Source organism: Balaenoptera ricei, chromosome 1 (genome assembly GCF_028023285.1).
Source record: "Balaenoptera ricei isolate mBalRic1 chromosome 1, mBalRic1.hap2, whole genome shotgun sequence".
Classification (NCBI taxonomy): Eukaryota; Metazoa; Chordata; class Mammalia; order Artiodactyla; family Balaenopteridae; genus Balaenoptera; species Balaenoptera ricei.
This window is the reverse complement of record NC_082639.1, coordinates 9,310,846-9,325,513: the sequence shown is the minus strand read 5'-3', so window position 1 is coordinate 9,325,513 and position 14,668 is coordinate 9,310,846. Positions and strand designations below refer to the sequence as shown.

The window sequence follows — 14,668 nt, the reverse complement described above, 5'->3', positions numbered from 1 at the left end:
TCAATGAATTTGGTAAAGTTGCAGGATACAAAATTAATGCACAGAAATCTCTTGCATTCCCATACACTAACAACGAAAGATCAGAAAGATAAATTAAGGAAACAATCCCATTTACCATTGCAACAAAAGAATAAAATACCTAGAAATAAACCTACCTAAGGAAGTAAAAGCCCTGTACTCAGAAAACTATAAGAAACTGATGAAAGAAATCAAAGATGACACAAACAGATAGAGAGATATACCATGTTCTTGGATTGGAAAAAGCAATATTGTGAAAATGACTATACTTCCCAAAGCAATCTACAGATTCAGTGCAATCCCTATCAAATTACCAATGGCATTTTTCACAGAATTAGAAAAAAATTTTACAGTTTGTATGGCAACACAAAAGACCCCAAATAGCCAAAGCAATCTTGAGAAACCAAAACGGAGCTGGAGGCATTGGGGACCTTTACTTCAGACTATACTACAAAGCTACAGTAATCAAGACAGTATGGTACTGGCACAAAAACAGAAATATAGATCAATGGAACAGGATAGAAAGCCCAGAGATAAACCCACGCACCTATGGTCACCTAATCTATGACAAAGGAGGCAAGAATATACAATGGAGAAAAGACAGCCTCTTCAATAAGTGGTACTGGAAAAAGTGGACTACATGTAAAAGAATGAAAATAGAACACTACCTAAACACCATACACAAAAATAAACTCAAAATGGATTAAAGACCTACATGTAAGACTGGACACTATAAAACTCTTAGAGGAAAACATAGGAAGAACATACTTTGACATAAATCACAGCAAGATCTTTTTGACCCACCACCTAGAGTAATGAAAATAAAACCAAAAATAAACAAATGGGACCTAATGAAACTTAAAAGCTTTTGCACAGCAAAGGAAACCATAAACAAGATGAAAAGATAACCCTCAGAATGGGAGAAAATACTTGCAAATGAAGCAACTGACAAAGGATTAATCTCCAAAATATACAAATAGCTCATGCAGCTCAATGTCAAAAAACAAACAACCCAATCAAAAAATGGGTGGAAAACCTAAATAGACATTTCTCCAAAAAAGACATACAGATGGCCAAGTGGCACATGAAAAGATGCTCAACATCACTAATTATTAGAGAAATGCAAATCAAAACTACAACGAGGATCATCTCACACCGGTCAGAACGGCCATCATCAAAAAATCTACAAACAATAAAAGTTGGAGAAGTTGTGGAGAAAAGGGAACCCTCTTACACTGTTGGTGGGAATGTAAACTGATACAGCCACTGTGGAGAACAGTATGGAGGTTCCTTAAAAAACAAAAACTAGAACTACCATATGACCAAGCAATCCCACTACTGGGCATATACCCTGAGAAAACCATAATTCAGAAAGACAGATGTGCCCCAATGTTCATTGCAGCACTATTTACAATAGCCAGGTCACAGAAACAACCTAAATGTCCATCGACAGATGAATGGATAAAGATGTGGTACACATATGCAATGGAATATTACTCAGTCATAAAAAGGAATGAAATTGGGTCATCTGTAGAGATGTGGATGGACCTAGAGTCTGTCATACAGAGTGAAGTAAGTCACAAAGAGAAAAATATCGTATATTAACACATATATGTGGGATCTAGAAAAATAGTACAGATGACCCTATTTCCAGGACAGGAACAGAGACACAGATGTAGAGAACGGACGTGTGGACACAGGGCGGGGTTAGGGGAGGGTGGGATGAACTGGGAGATCAGACTGACATAAATACACTACCATGTGTAAAACAGAGAGCTAGTGGGAACCTGCAGTATAGCACAGGGAGCTCAGCTCAGTGCTCTGAGATGACCTAGCTGCAGGGATGGGGGGGGCGGATGGGAGGGAGGTCCAAGAGGGAGGGGATATATGTATACATATAGCTGATTCACTTCATTGTACAGCAGAAACTAACACAACATTGTAAAGCAATTATACTCCAAAAAAAACCCACAAACAACTGAAAGCAAGGATTCAAACAGATATTTGTACACCCATGTTCATAGCAGCATTATGTACAATAACAAAAGGTGGAATTGACCCAAAGGGCCATCGGCAGATGAATGGATAAACAAGATGCAGTAGATCCATACAAGGAAATTTTTTTTTTTTTTTTAATAAATTTATTTATTTTTTTGTCTGCGTTGGGTCTTTGTTGCTGCGCCCGGGCTTTCTCTAGTTGTGGCGAGCGGGGGCTACTCTTCATTGTGGTGCACGGGCTTCTCACTGCAGTGGCTTCTCTTGTTAGGAGCACGGGCTCTAGGCGCGCGGGCTTCCGTAGTTGCGCCATGCAGGCTCTAGAGCACAGGCTCAGTAGTTGTGGCGCACGGGCTTAGGTGCTCCGCGGCATGTGGGATCTTCCCGGACCAGGGATTGAACCCGTGTCCCCTGCATTGGCAGGCGGATTCTTAACCACTGCGCCACCAGGAAAGCCCCGGAAATACTTTCCAGTCTTAAAAAGGAAGGAAATTCTGGCACTTTACAACATAAACCCTGAGGGCATTATGCTAAATGAAAGAAGCCAAATAAGAAACAAAAGACATACTGTATGATTCCACTTGTATGAGGTCCCTAGAGTAGTCACGTTCATAGACAAAGTAGAACGGTGGTTGCCAGAAGCTGGGAGGGGAAAATAGGGAGTTAGTGTTTAGTCTGTACTGAGCTCCAGTTTTGCAAGAAGAAAAAAATTCTGGGGATGGTTGCACAGCAACGTAAATGGACTTAGGGCCACTGAACCGCACATATAAAAGTGGTAAACTTTGTTATGTTTTATACCACTGAAAATAAATTTTTAAAAATTAATTTTAAAACTTACATGTGGAAGAGACTTTGTTTCTTCAGGTGCTAGAATCAAGTGGCAAACCATGACCTGCTGCTGAAATCTGCCCAGACACGTACTTTGGATCAGAGGCATTTGAACTTGAAAGCCTCTGGAGGGGATGCGTGCTTGCCAGGTGGCCCTGAGCCCCCCACTCCCAGGCACCTTACTTGCCTGGCTACTGAAGGCGTTGGAGGCTGGAACCCCAGATGGAGCAAGGGAAGACGTTTAGGCGAGAGCTCGTAGTGTCTGTTATTTTTGCGAATGGCCTTTGCTGCGCAGGAGGCCTGCCTTGCGGGGACAGAGCTGCTGAAGTCAGGATGTGGAGGACAGTAACGCTCACCCAGTACCCCATGAGCCCCCTCCATGTCCCAACTCCCTGTGACTAGTTCTGGCCAATGAACCATGAGCACAAGTGACCTGTGTGTCATTTCTGGGCTGAAGCAACTGGTGATGTCCCCCACAGTGGCGCCTCCATTGGCCTGGGTCCCCGAAAGACGATGTCAAAACAGAGGCCCCATGTGACCCATGACAGACAGGTAGTATGAGCAAGTCAGCAAGAAACAGGCCTTTATGTCAAACCACTGGGATTTAGGGGTTAATTTGTTACCGTGGCATAACCTCGCTTATCCTAATATATGTGCTGTGCTGGATGGGGAAAGGTTTTCTCAGCTTCACAAGCTCCAGGTGGGAGCCACGGACCACAGCCATAGTTCCACCGCTCTAAGCTAGAAACCTCAGAAAAAGCACATGCTTCCCCTGGGCTTAGGTTCCCCAGCTATTCCATTTGTATCCTAAAAATCAGGAATTTCATATTGTTCAACCTACGGGAGTATAAAGACAGGTGCTGCTTACTAATCCAGGAGGGCAGATCTGGGCTCTCGGCCAAGCTTGCCTCTGACTCCAACCCTCCTGGCCCTGTTTCCCCATGTGTCCCTGACGGGGTTCTAGATCACCCGTGGCTTCTAGGGCTGGGCTAGAGATGGGAGTGAAGGAGCCACCTGGCCCAGGGACTTCAAGAGAGTCCCTCCATCACTGGACCCGTGTCAGGGCCCAAGAATAAGGGGAGAGCTCACTCATTCCCCTCTGTCACAGCTTCAGCCTCATCCACAGCGAACAGCCTGAGACCCCAAGCCCCTTGCTGAGATGGATTTTTAACGCTGACCTTGGCCTCAGCCTACTTTGGGGAGCCTCACCCCCACCTGTCTGGTGGGGAGGCCGCCTACCCAGAGTTAGAAGCTGCACAAAGAGCCACACTCAAGGCGCTGGATCCACCCCGCCCAGCACAGGTTGTCAGAGGTGTCCTTCTGCAAGTGAGGGGGGGCAGGCCGAGGCCAGGGCACCTCCAGGGCTCTGAGGGCATCAGCAGGACAGACCCGGCACATGTGGGAATCTGGAGCTGTAGGGAGTGCCGAGCTTTATTTACAAACGTGTCACAGAGTCCCCCCTCCCAACCCCAGGGTCTCCTCTGTCCCCAGGAAGGAGACAGGCCTGAGGCCACCCACCGGCCCAGCCTAGGAAGGTGGGGCCTGAGTCCACCGCCAGCTGAGGCTGGGCAAAGCTCCCCTATCGTGGGCGCCCCCGCCGGAGGGGAGAGGCGGAAACGACGGTGGGGGCACTGTCCACCTCCCAGTGGCCAGTCCTCAGGGCTTCGGCCGGGGGGCGTGGGGCTGGGGCACGGAGAGTTCTGACCAGATCGGGGTGGGGGCTGGGACCCGCGTTGGCACGGCCTGGAGAGTGAAGGGAAGGGTGTCAGAGGGGCCTCTTTGGGGGCAGCCTCATCCCCTTCTGGATCTCAGAGTTGGGGTCACCTTCCAGGGTGGGGTGGGGTAGCCAGCGGGGAGCAGTGGTGCCTGGAGAGGTGCCGTGGGTCAGGGCCAGGGCTAGGGCCAGGGAACCCCACAGAGAGACGTTTCCAGGCTCTGCACTCCTACCCCAATCCTGCCCCCCAGGACCCTGCGGTCCCCAGGCTGCTCCAAGGCATCTGTCTCTCCCAGGGCACCCTGGACCGTACCCGGTGAGAAAGGCTGGCGGCTGACAGCTTCCGACGTTGGGCCTCAGAAGAGACACTGGACCAGAGGTCCAGGCTCTTGGGGGCTGAGCTTTTCTCAGACTTCGGAGGAAGAATGTCCCAGCCCAGCAGGCAGTGCTGTGGAGAGCAAAGGGTTAACGTGCCTGGCCTGGAGCGGGGCTCCCCGCTGACTGGGCACACCCCAGGGAGGGGCTGTACCTCTCCTCTTGGACTGGCAGCATCCTCTAGGACAGGGCTGTGTCTCCCATGAGGGTGAAGGGGCCCCCCAATCACAGTGTCCCCCATGGACTGAGGCTCCCCGAGGGCAGGGGTCTTATCCACCACTGTTACCCCAGGCCTCCCTTTCCTAACCCTGCTGACCCAGGCCTTGGGCCCCGACCACAGATGGGTGGAGGGAAGGCCGTGTATGCTGATGGAGCACGTCCTGTGTGCCAGGTTCTGTCCCAAGCCCCTGACAGGTATTGACTCACTGACCTGCCCCTTGCCCACCCCATGAGCCTGAGGACAGTATGTTGTACCCATTTTACAGATGAGCAAACTGACTTTCCTCGGTACCCCTTCTCCTCCCCACAACCCCAGCACCCCCGGCCTCAACTGGGAATGAGTGGGGTCCCCAGTGACCCCTGTCCTACCCAGGAGACACAAAGGACCTGGGTTCAAATCCCGGCTCTTCCATCCGGCTGACCTTGGACAAGTCACTTCCCCTCTGCCTCAGTCTCCTCATCTGTAAAGTGGGATAACAGTAGGACCTGCACTCTCGGTTGCTGTGGCTCCACGAGATAACTGCCCTAAGGACTGTGCATGTGGCCACAAGAGCGCAAGAAATGGGGCCTGTGTGCACTAAGCCAACGCACTGCACGGGCAGACAGTCCTCCTGGAAGCCAGGGGCTGGGTGGGGAGCCCAGCCTCCCTCAGGGAACAAGCACGGTACACATGACATGAGTGGCCCAGCCCAAACTCCAGAGACTTGGGTCCTTGAGCCCAGCCTCGCTGTGTGGCCTTGGGACAGTCCCTGGCCCTCTGGGCCTCAGGACACGTCCAGAGACCTGGGCCAGACAGGGGGCAGCCCCAAGGCCATCCTCACCCGGGGCAGCGCCAGCGTGTCGGAGGCGTCGAAGCTCTTCCGCCGGTGGATGCGGTACCGGTGCGGGGGGTCCAGGACAGACAGCGGGATGCTCACCCTGGGCGGGGATGACAGTGGGGGTATCGCTGCAGGCGCCTCCAGGCTGCTGTGGCCCATCCTGCCCTCCCTCAAAACCACAGGCCCCAGGCTCTGCTCTCGTCCTCAGCTGCGGCTGCCCCTACAGCTCCCCCCCGCGTCCTGCCTGCTCTGGCCACTCACCTGACCTGCGCTGGCTCTGCCAGGGTCTCTGGACCCCGCTGGTCCCGTGGTGTCCGGCACAGGCGGCAGGGGGTGCCGGGATCCGAAGGCACCAGAAACAGGCGCCGGTTGACACGGTAACAATACACACCTGTGAGACCCATGAGAAGCAGAAGCCCCCTCTCAGCCAGGGAACCTAGGTCCCTGGACCCCAACCACACAGGCCCACCCACGTGTACACAGACAAGAGCATGCACACGCACACGTGCTCACATGCAACAACACTGAGCACCGCCTTCTACTCAAGCGTGACACACGCATGCACATGCTGGCAACTTCACATGTGCAAATGTCATCCGTGCAAACACAAAGCACGGCTTCATACAGTCGTATCTGTGGACACACATGAACGTACCTACACTTGTAATCACACACACAGGGTGCACACACACGTACATCCATAGGAACACGCCTCACACACATATGTACACACATGTATACACTGTATGCTGCTCGTGCAAACCCACAGCAAAGATTTGGGTGCTCACGTGACTGAGCTGGCACCGCCCCCCCACTGCCCACCCAGACGACCCCTGGGCAGAGAGGAGGGGGAGGGAGTGGGGACACATGGGAAAATGAGGCAGCTGGGAGGAAACGGAAGGCACGGGCGAGGGCCGAGGTGGGTAGCACAGGGCTGGCCCTGTTCCCCATGAGGCCAGGCCTCAGCTCACCCCAGGCTCGCGGCCCCCTGCCTGGACCCCAGGCCTCCCTCCCCCCGTCCTCAACACCTCAGCTGCCTCCCCAGGCCCCCAGGCCTTAGCTGGGCTACGGGGCGGCCGCCGAGCGCTTACACTCACATTCGTGGTCCCCCTCCACAGCACCACTGTCCTGCAGGCCTAGGAACTGGGATCTGTGAGGGCGAGAGGGTGAGCAGGCCAGGGTGACACAGCCCCTGAGCCAGCCGCCCCGCCCACCCTGCGCCTGCCCCTGCTCACTCGGGGTCACTGCAAATACACTCCTCCTTGTTGGCTTCCCGGAACTTCTGCAGCTTCGAGAAGAAGGCCTCGGGCTTGCTGGCGACGGGAGAGCTGTTGTCCAGAGACCCTGGAGTGGGCAACACACAAAGGAGCTGCTGTGTGGCCAAGACTCAGGGGACACTCGGCACTGGCACCCCAGGCCACCTGCTTTGACCTCACCATGCCTCGTACAGACCTGGAGGGGACCCTCCACTCAGGTGACTGTTGGTTTTGTCTCGTGTCTGTCTACCCTCATGCATATACAATCGTCCATGCAAAAAATATTTATAGAGCCCCTACTATGGGCCAGACGCTGTTTTACGTGCTGGGGAAAGAACAGCGATCTGGACAAAGCCCCTGCCCTCGTGAGGCTTACATTCTAATGTGGCAACAGACGAACTGGTCACCAAAGAAACCTGTAATACAACATTGACAGGTGACACCTGCCAGGAAATAAAAGAGAGTCAGGAGGGACTTCCCTGGTGGTCGAGTGGTTGACAATCTGCCTTCCAACGCAAGGGACGCGGGTTTGATCCCTGGTCAGGGAACTAAGATCCCACATGTCACGGGGCAACTAAGCCCACGTGCCGCAACTACTGAGCCTGCACTCCACAACTAGAGAGAGAGAAGTCTGTACGCCACAATGAAGAGCCCACGTGCCAAAACTAAGACCTGACACAGCCCAAAATAATAAATAAATAAATAAAAGAGAGTCAGAAAACTGAACTTGGTAGGGCAGGGGAGCCAGAGGAAGTTTCCCTGAGGAGGTGACACCTGAGCAGAGACCTGATGAAGGGAGGGAGGGAGCCGTGGGGTCATCCCAGGCAGACAGAAGAGCAAATGCAAAGGCCCTGGGGCAGGTGTGGTTGGTACATTTGAGGAACACCCAGGAGGTAAAATAGGTGTAGGGGTGAGGGTGGGGGGGATGAGGCTGGGAAGCCAGCAGTGGGTTTGGGGACAAGGAGTGACGCAATCAGATCAGCCATGTACTTTTACAGGACCCCCCTTCTGGCTGCTGCAAGGTGAGGGGAAGCAGGGGCACCAGTTAGGAGGCTACTGAAGGCATCCTGGTGGAGACACACAGTAAAATTCTAGAAATATGTGGAAGGCAGGATTACCAGGATGCACAGTGTGTGAAAAGGAGAGGAAAAACTCAAGGCTGATCTCAAGATCATGGCCGTTAGCTCCATAAATGCAGTTGCCACTAACAGAGACAGAACAGACTGCAGGAGGACCAGGTGGGGCGGAAATCAGGACCTTGATTTTGGACCTGAGATTAGTCTAACACACCTAATGAGCTCTGCAGAGAAGAAAGCCAGATATACAGGTCTGGAATTCAGAGGAGTAGCACGGGTAGAGATAAAGTCAGGGAGAAGAGAGCATGGAGAGCCTCGGCACTGAGGGGGGCACCTCTGGAATTTGGAACAAGGAAGTGGATCCAGCAGAGACTGGACAGAGCAGCCAGGGAGGTGGGGAAGAGCCAGCGGGGGTACCCGGGCCTGGAAGTCAGAAGAAGAAAGAGCTTCGGGGAGGACGGAGTGGCCGCTGTGTCCATGCTACCCAGGGGTCAAGAAAGCTCTGGACTGAGCACTGAGCCGGGAGCTGGCAACGCAGAGGTCACTGCTGACCCGGCCGAAGACAGCGTCGGAGGGTGTCAGGGGCTGAAGCCCAGTTTAAGAAAAAGTCGGGGAGAGAAACAGGAGACAGCGAGTCTAGATGGCCCTTTTGAGGAGTTTTGTTATAAAGAAAAGCAGAGAACACAGGCAGTAACTAGAAGCAAAGGCAGGATATAAAGGGAGCGATGCTTCCTCAGGATGGGAAATCACAGACTGCAGCTTTACCCCGACCAGATGTGAAACTTTGCTAAGTTTTTCAGTCTCTTGATGCCTCAGCCTTCTCATCTGCCAGTGGGGACAGTAACAGCATCCACCTAATCAGATTATTGTGAGGAGTCAAGGAGTGAATGGGAGCGAAGCAGAGGAAAGCTCCTGGGACAGGGCCCGGCACATAATAAGCACTCACTGAAATCAACTGTCATTAATATTCCCTGGCGTTCGTAGGCTGACGGGGCAGAGTGATGGTGGAGGAAGGAGAGGAGAGAATCACAGGGAAAAAACCCTCTGGGAGGGACTTCCCTGGTGGTGCAGCGGTTAAGAATCCGCCTGTCAATGCAGGGGACACGGTTTCGAGCCCTGGTCCGGGAACATCGCACATGCCACAGAACAACTAAGCCATGCGCCACAACCACTGAGCCCGCGAGCCACAACTACTGAGTCTGCATGTTGCAACTACTGAAGCCCACGCGCCTAGAGCCCGCACTCCGCAACAAGAGAAGCCACCGCAGTGAGAAGTCCGCGCACCGCAACAAAGAGTAGCCCCCGCTCGCCGCAACTAGAGAGAGCCCGTGCGCAGCAACGAAGACCCAATGCGGCCAAAAATAAATTAATTAATTTAAAAAAAAAACCCCTCTGGGAGCCAAGAAGGGATGGGGCTCGAGCACACAAATGCAGGGACAGGACGGGGGCTCGGAAAGGGGGGAGAGAGGTGCGCGTGCACACGCACACACACACACACACACACACACACACACACAGGGCAGGCAGGGGGCAGCCGCCTCTGCTTTCCTAGAGACAGGAAGCAAAGCAGTGAGCTGGCAGTCAGGGAAGTCCTTGGGATGGGGCCTGTGTCCCCACCACCGCAGGGTCTCAGCAGCCCCACGGAGCACCTGCCTTGGGGCAGCAACTCAACTTCTCTGTACACCAGTTTCCTCCTTTGTGAAAGTGAGGGTCCGACAGCACCAACCTCCTAGGGCTGCCCACTCACTCACTCAGCCAGCGTTGGCTGAGGGCCTACTACGTGCTAGGCACCGTTCTAGGCTCAGACTCGGGGAGCACAGCAACAAAGAGATGGCCAGGCCCCTGCTCCAACAGAGCTTACAGTCCACCGGAGGAGTCAGACAAGAAACAAGCAAACAAGATGACTTCTGAGAATGAATGAATGATACAAGGAACATACAAACGGCTGATGCAATAGACAAGGATGCAGGCGTGGTGGCCCTACAACGTTGTGCTCGTGGAAGGCCTACCATTTGAGGTGAACACTCAGTGACGAAAAGGAACCAGCAGGTGTGAACCTGGGGAAGTGCATTCAAAGCAAAGGGCACAGCAAGTGCAAAGGCCCCGAGGTGGCCATGAGCGTGGCAGGTTCAAGGACCAGCAAGGAGGCCGGCATGAGGAGTCAGAAGGTAGATGGTTAGAGGTCATGTCACAGGGCCAAGCAGAAGCCAGATCACACCTCAAAACTCTAGATAAGGATTTTAGATTTTACTCTAAGTGCTAAGTACTCTGAGTGACATGATCTGATTCCGTGTTTAAAAATTCGTTCTGGGGGCTTCCCTGGTGGCGCAGTGGTTGAGAATCTGCCTGCCAATGCAGGGGACACGGGTTCGAGCCCTGGTCTGGGAAGATCCCACATGCCGCGGAGCAGCTGGGCCCGTGAGCCACAACTACTGAGCCTGCGCGTCTGGAGCCTGTGCTCCGCAACAAGAGAGGCCGCGATAGTGAGAGGCCCGTGCACCGCGATGAAGAGTGGCCCCCGCTTGCCACAACTAGAGAAAGCCCTCGCACAGAAACGAAGACCCAACACAGCTGTAAATAAATTAAAAATTTATAATAAAAAAAAAATTCGTTCTGGCTGCTGTGCCGAAAATGGATGATAATGGGGGTGAAAGGGGCCAGAGGGAGACCAGCCAGGAAGCCACTGAGGTTGCTGGGGGAGTGGGGGGATGGGCAGTAAAACATAAAGAGATGACACACATACAGAGTTTCACAGGGGCCTGGCACACAATAAATGTCAAAAAAATATGGCAGCTCTGATTCGTTCATTCATTCAACAAACACTCGGTGAGCACCGTCTCTGTGCCTGTCACTGTGCCAAGGGCCGAGACAGGAGACGCGGTACCAAAGGTGCTCACCGAGGGGGGCGGAACAGTCGGAGAAAGAGCAGCAGCGCCCGCCGGGGGCGCAGGCAGGTGCATAAGCAAGCTGGGGCCTCCACCCGCGCCCCCAGGCAGGGGGGCTGGCCACACCTGCAATCCAGTCGTAGCCCAGGCACGGTCTGAGGCGCCAGCTCTTCTCAGGCACAGGAGACTCCTTGTTGGTCACTCTTGGCTGAGGAGGGAGGCAAAGAGGGGCAAGGGCTAGGCCAGCAGGCCTGGCCCAAAGGAGGTCCCACCTTGCAGGGAGGAAAGGGGCTGTGTCTTAACTCATACCCTGACATGGGCCCCAGGGCTCAGCCGAGGGCTTGGGGGCTGGAGGACAAGAGTTTGGCCCCCACCCCCCTCCATGTGTGACTTTGAACAAGTCTGTCCTCTGAACCCCCGTCTTCCCATCTGCATAATGGGGCTGGTCACCTTCTTCCCAAAGTGCTGTCTGAGAAACTAATGGCTACAACTTATCAAGCACTTAGGCTGAGCTGGACTTGACTCACGGTACCTCCCAGGAGCCTCACCCTGGAAGGGAGGTTGCCCATGAGTGCATCTGTCGGGGGGAAACTGAGGCTCAAGGAAGTGCCCATCAGTGCATGCTCCGCTCTCCCGCATTACCTCGGACAGCTTGCTCCGCTGAGCCAGGATGGACTTCAGGGCCTGTGCCTCCTGGGTGTCTAGACTGTCCAGCTCTGCTGAAAGCTCTGGGTCGCTCAAGCCTGAGGTGGCCAGCAAGGGAGCCGAGTGGGGCCTCAGTGGGCCCGGGGACTCCTGGTGGAGGCACTTGGCAGGTGGGAGAGAGACCACCCCGGAGCTGGCCCCGTCCCTATCACAGGGGTCACCTTGGTGGGCATCCTGTGGGCAGGAGGCTCTCGAGGCCACTGAGGACGCCTCTTGGGATGACGGCATCTCTGAGTCGTAGCTGCTGCTGGAGCCCAGGCTTGACTGGAACAGAGAGACCAGGTCACCCAGCCATCTACCCAGCTGGCCTGCACTAGGCATGAAGGCCTGGTCCTCATCCTTGCTCCAGCCTCTGCATGTCCCAGGCCAGTCCCTTCCCACGCTGGGCCTCACTCGGGTTTCTCATCATCAGTAAAATGGGCATGCTGCACGAGAGGACCCGGAAGCCCTGGATTCTGGCCTGAGGGTTAGGCAGCCCCTCCCTCACTCCCGGGACGTGGCCGAGGCGCTCACCTCTGAGGCTGCCTTGGCCACGGACCGCCGCACGGCATCCTGTCTGACCCACAGCTGCCTCAGGAGCTCCAGGTTGAGCTGCCGCAGCTGTGCCAGATCTCTGGTCTCCACCATCCCAGGCGTATCCGCTGGCTTCCCACGACAGGTGTCACCGACTCCCGGGCCACAGAGTGCCCTCACGGCCGGGTCCTCCTACCTGAAGCCAAGACAGACAGCATGACATGGCGCTGAGGAGGCCGCCCTGCGGAGCCAGAGGCCGGGGTTCAAATCCCCACTTTGATACGCCCTAACTGTGCAGCCTCAGACAAGTTATTTAACCTCTCTGTGCCTCAGTTTCCTCATCTGCCAAACAGATGATAACAGCATTGACCTCATAAGACTGTTGTAAGGATTAAAGGAGATAATGTATATTAAATGTTAGTACAGTGCCTGGCACACACAGTAAGCACTCAATAAATGCCTATTATTATTACACTGGCCACAGTGTTTCCTAACATGTCAAAAGAGATCAATCCCTCTTTAACAACCTTAACTATGAAATTACTAGATTAATTTGTAGAAGACAACTGGGGCAGGTCCACAGATGTAAAGCATTATAACTTTCAAATTCAACACAAATCAGATTTCTGAAGGGACTCTTCCCTCTCTCCTGACCTCCCTCCTTCTTCCCTTTCTTTTTTACAAATGAAGAAACCAAAGTTCAGAGAAGTTAAGCTACTAGACCCAAGTCACACAGCTTGTAGGTGGCAAAGCCAGGATTTGAACCAAAATCGGGCTCCGGGGTACATGGTTATGCCAGCCTTTCCCCAAACAGTGTGGAGGGGGGCCTGGGAAGCTGCCTCCTCCTTCTCCCAGCCTTTGGCCCCCCAGGGATCCAGGCTCAGGGACACACTGATGCCTCTGGAAGGGATGTCTGCAGACTAGGGGGAAGAGGCTTCCTCTTCCCTCAGAGTCCCAAGCCCAGATGCCTCCAACCAGAAACTGAGTCTCCCCCAGTACACACGATCCCTTTCTAACACTGCGTCCAGACAGACACCCTACTCTCAGAACCTCTGCCCTGCCTCCAGCCCTCCCACCCACACGCCTCACCTGTGGACCGCCCACACCCGGGGCGCCTCCTCAGGGCCCGGTTGCAGGGGCTAAAGCAGAGAGAAGCCAGGCTACCCTGGAGCCGTCCCCACATATACCCATGCAGGGAAGGCGGGGCAGCGGAGATGCGAGTACAGACGACTGTGGGGGGGGTGGGGCAGACAAGCGGGGTAAAAAGTCTCATCCGCAGAACAGGGACTCCCGGACCCCGTCCTTATCTGACTCTGGGCCAGACCTATAGTCCGAGGATCTCCGTTTTCGCACGGTGTTAAAGAGAACACCTCCGACTCCGGCGGGCTCTGGAAAGCTAAAGCTGCACCAAGGTAACGGGAAGGCGACGTTCAAAAGAGAAACTGGGGCAGCAAGAGTACCAGCTGCGGTGCTGCGGAACAAAGGGGCGGGACCCCCGGGATAGGGAGACTCAGCCTCCCTCTTCTTTCCCTTCGCGGGCCCCGGACCTCCGTGGGGGTGTACGTGGGGCAACCCGTCCAGCCCTTCCTCTCCATCCCCGGCCCCGCCACTCCCTCACTCACCGCCAGGAAGCCCCGGAACCGCGCAGCCCACCGCCGCCTGCGCTGCTGGGAGTTCCGCCCAGCCCGCCCTACGCTACGGCGGCCGGGGGCGGGGCCTGATCCGGGAGCCCTGATTGGTCAGATGTGGGGCGGAGCCGGGACGCTCTTGCGAGCTTTACTTCGCCTTCAGAAGCTGCCGTTTCAACATTGAGGCGGGGATAACGACGGCGCTCAACATCTGATTGGTCAACTTCCCAGGTCTAGCGGTCGATAGTCGGAATGGGGCGGGCCCCCAGAAGACGGGCTCCGATTGGTCAGGACAAGGCCGCGGGCTATTTCGCGTTTGGTGACGGCAGTGTCAGCGTGTGGAACTGATGCTTCCGCAAAGCCAAGGGAGGCAGCTGTGGGTAGGCGGCGGCCAGTGACCCATGCTTTCATACTTTCTTTCGAGTACTTATGCCTATTTTGTGCCAAGAGGCACTGTACTAAGCACTGGGAGGCAGGAAAGAATTAAGAAGGGTCCCTTCCTGGAGGAGGGGGAGAGAGGCAGCGGGTAAGATATGAACACAGGTAGCTGTGATCCAGTCTGTAAAATATGGGCAAGTTTATATGGAGTGCCTACTTTGCGCCATGTATTTTCCATATGCCAATGCATGCCAGCCTCA

General features: G+C 54.4%; 1 protein-coding gene across 14 annotated transcripts; it reads right to left on the bottom strand.

The window, feature by feature from the left end:
- Positions 1–2,118: 2,118 nt before the first annotated feature.
- MIIP (migration and invasion inhibitory protein) lies at positions 2,119–14,107 on the bottom strand. Of its 14 annotated transcripts, XM_059913430.1 has the most exons (13): positions 14,025–14,107; positions 12,403–12,598; positions 12,051–12,153; positions 11,827–11,927; positions 11,311–11,392; positions 7,203–7,311; positions 7,059–7,117; positions 6,229–6,358; positions 5,971–6,067; positions 4,869–5,003; positions 4,081–4,253; positions 2,582–2,655; positions 2,119–2,424 (listed from the first exon to the last, which is right to left on the bottom strand). In XM_059913430.1, the coding sequence occupies exons 2-13, from the start codon at positions 12,514–12,516 to the stop codon at positions 2,369–2,371; spliced, it is 1,233 nt and encodes a 410-aa protein (XP_059769413.1). In that variant the 5' UTR covers positions 12,517–12,598; positions 14,025–14,107; the 3' UTR covers positions 2,119–2,368. The 14 variants fall into 14 exon arrangements, 13 of the variants coding, with proteins under 13 accessions (XP_059769413.1, XP_059769390.1, XP_059769353.1 ...); XM_059913407.1 differs by having other exon boundaries at positions 2,119–2,488; positions 11,827–12,153; XM_059913370.1 differs by having other exon boundaries at positions 11,827–12,153.
- Between the last annotated feature and the right edge of the window lie 561 nt (positions 14,108–14,668).

Bases quoted from the DNA above. Each gene is read 5' to 3' on its own strand.
- MIIP (XM_059913370.1), bottom strand. From the start codon at position 12,516: ATGGTGGAGACCAGAGATCTGGCACAGCTGCGGCAGCTCAACCTGGAG. The intron at 5,004-5,970 runs GTGAGGATGGCC...TGCTCTCCACAG, and splicing joins ACACGCTGGCGCTGCCCCGG to CACTGCCTGCTGGGCTGGGA. The intron at 2,656-4,080 runs GTAGGCGGCCTC...TTCCCCTCCCAG, and splicing joins TGTGCAGCTTCTAACTCTGG to CTTCTGGCAACCACCGTTCT.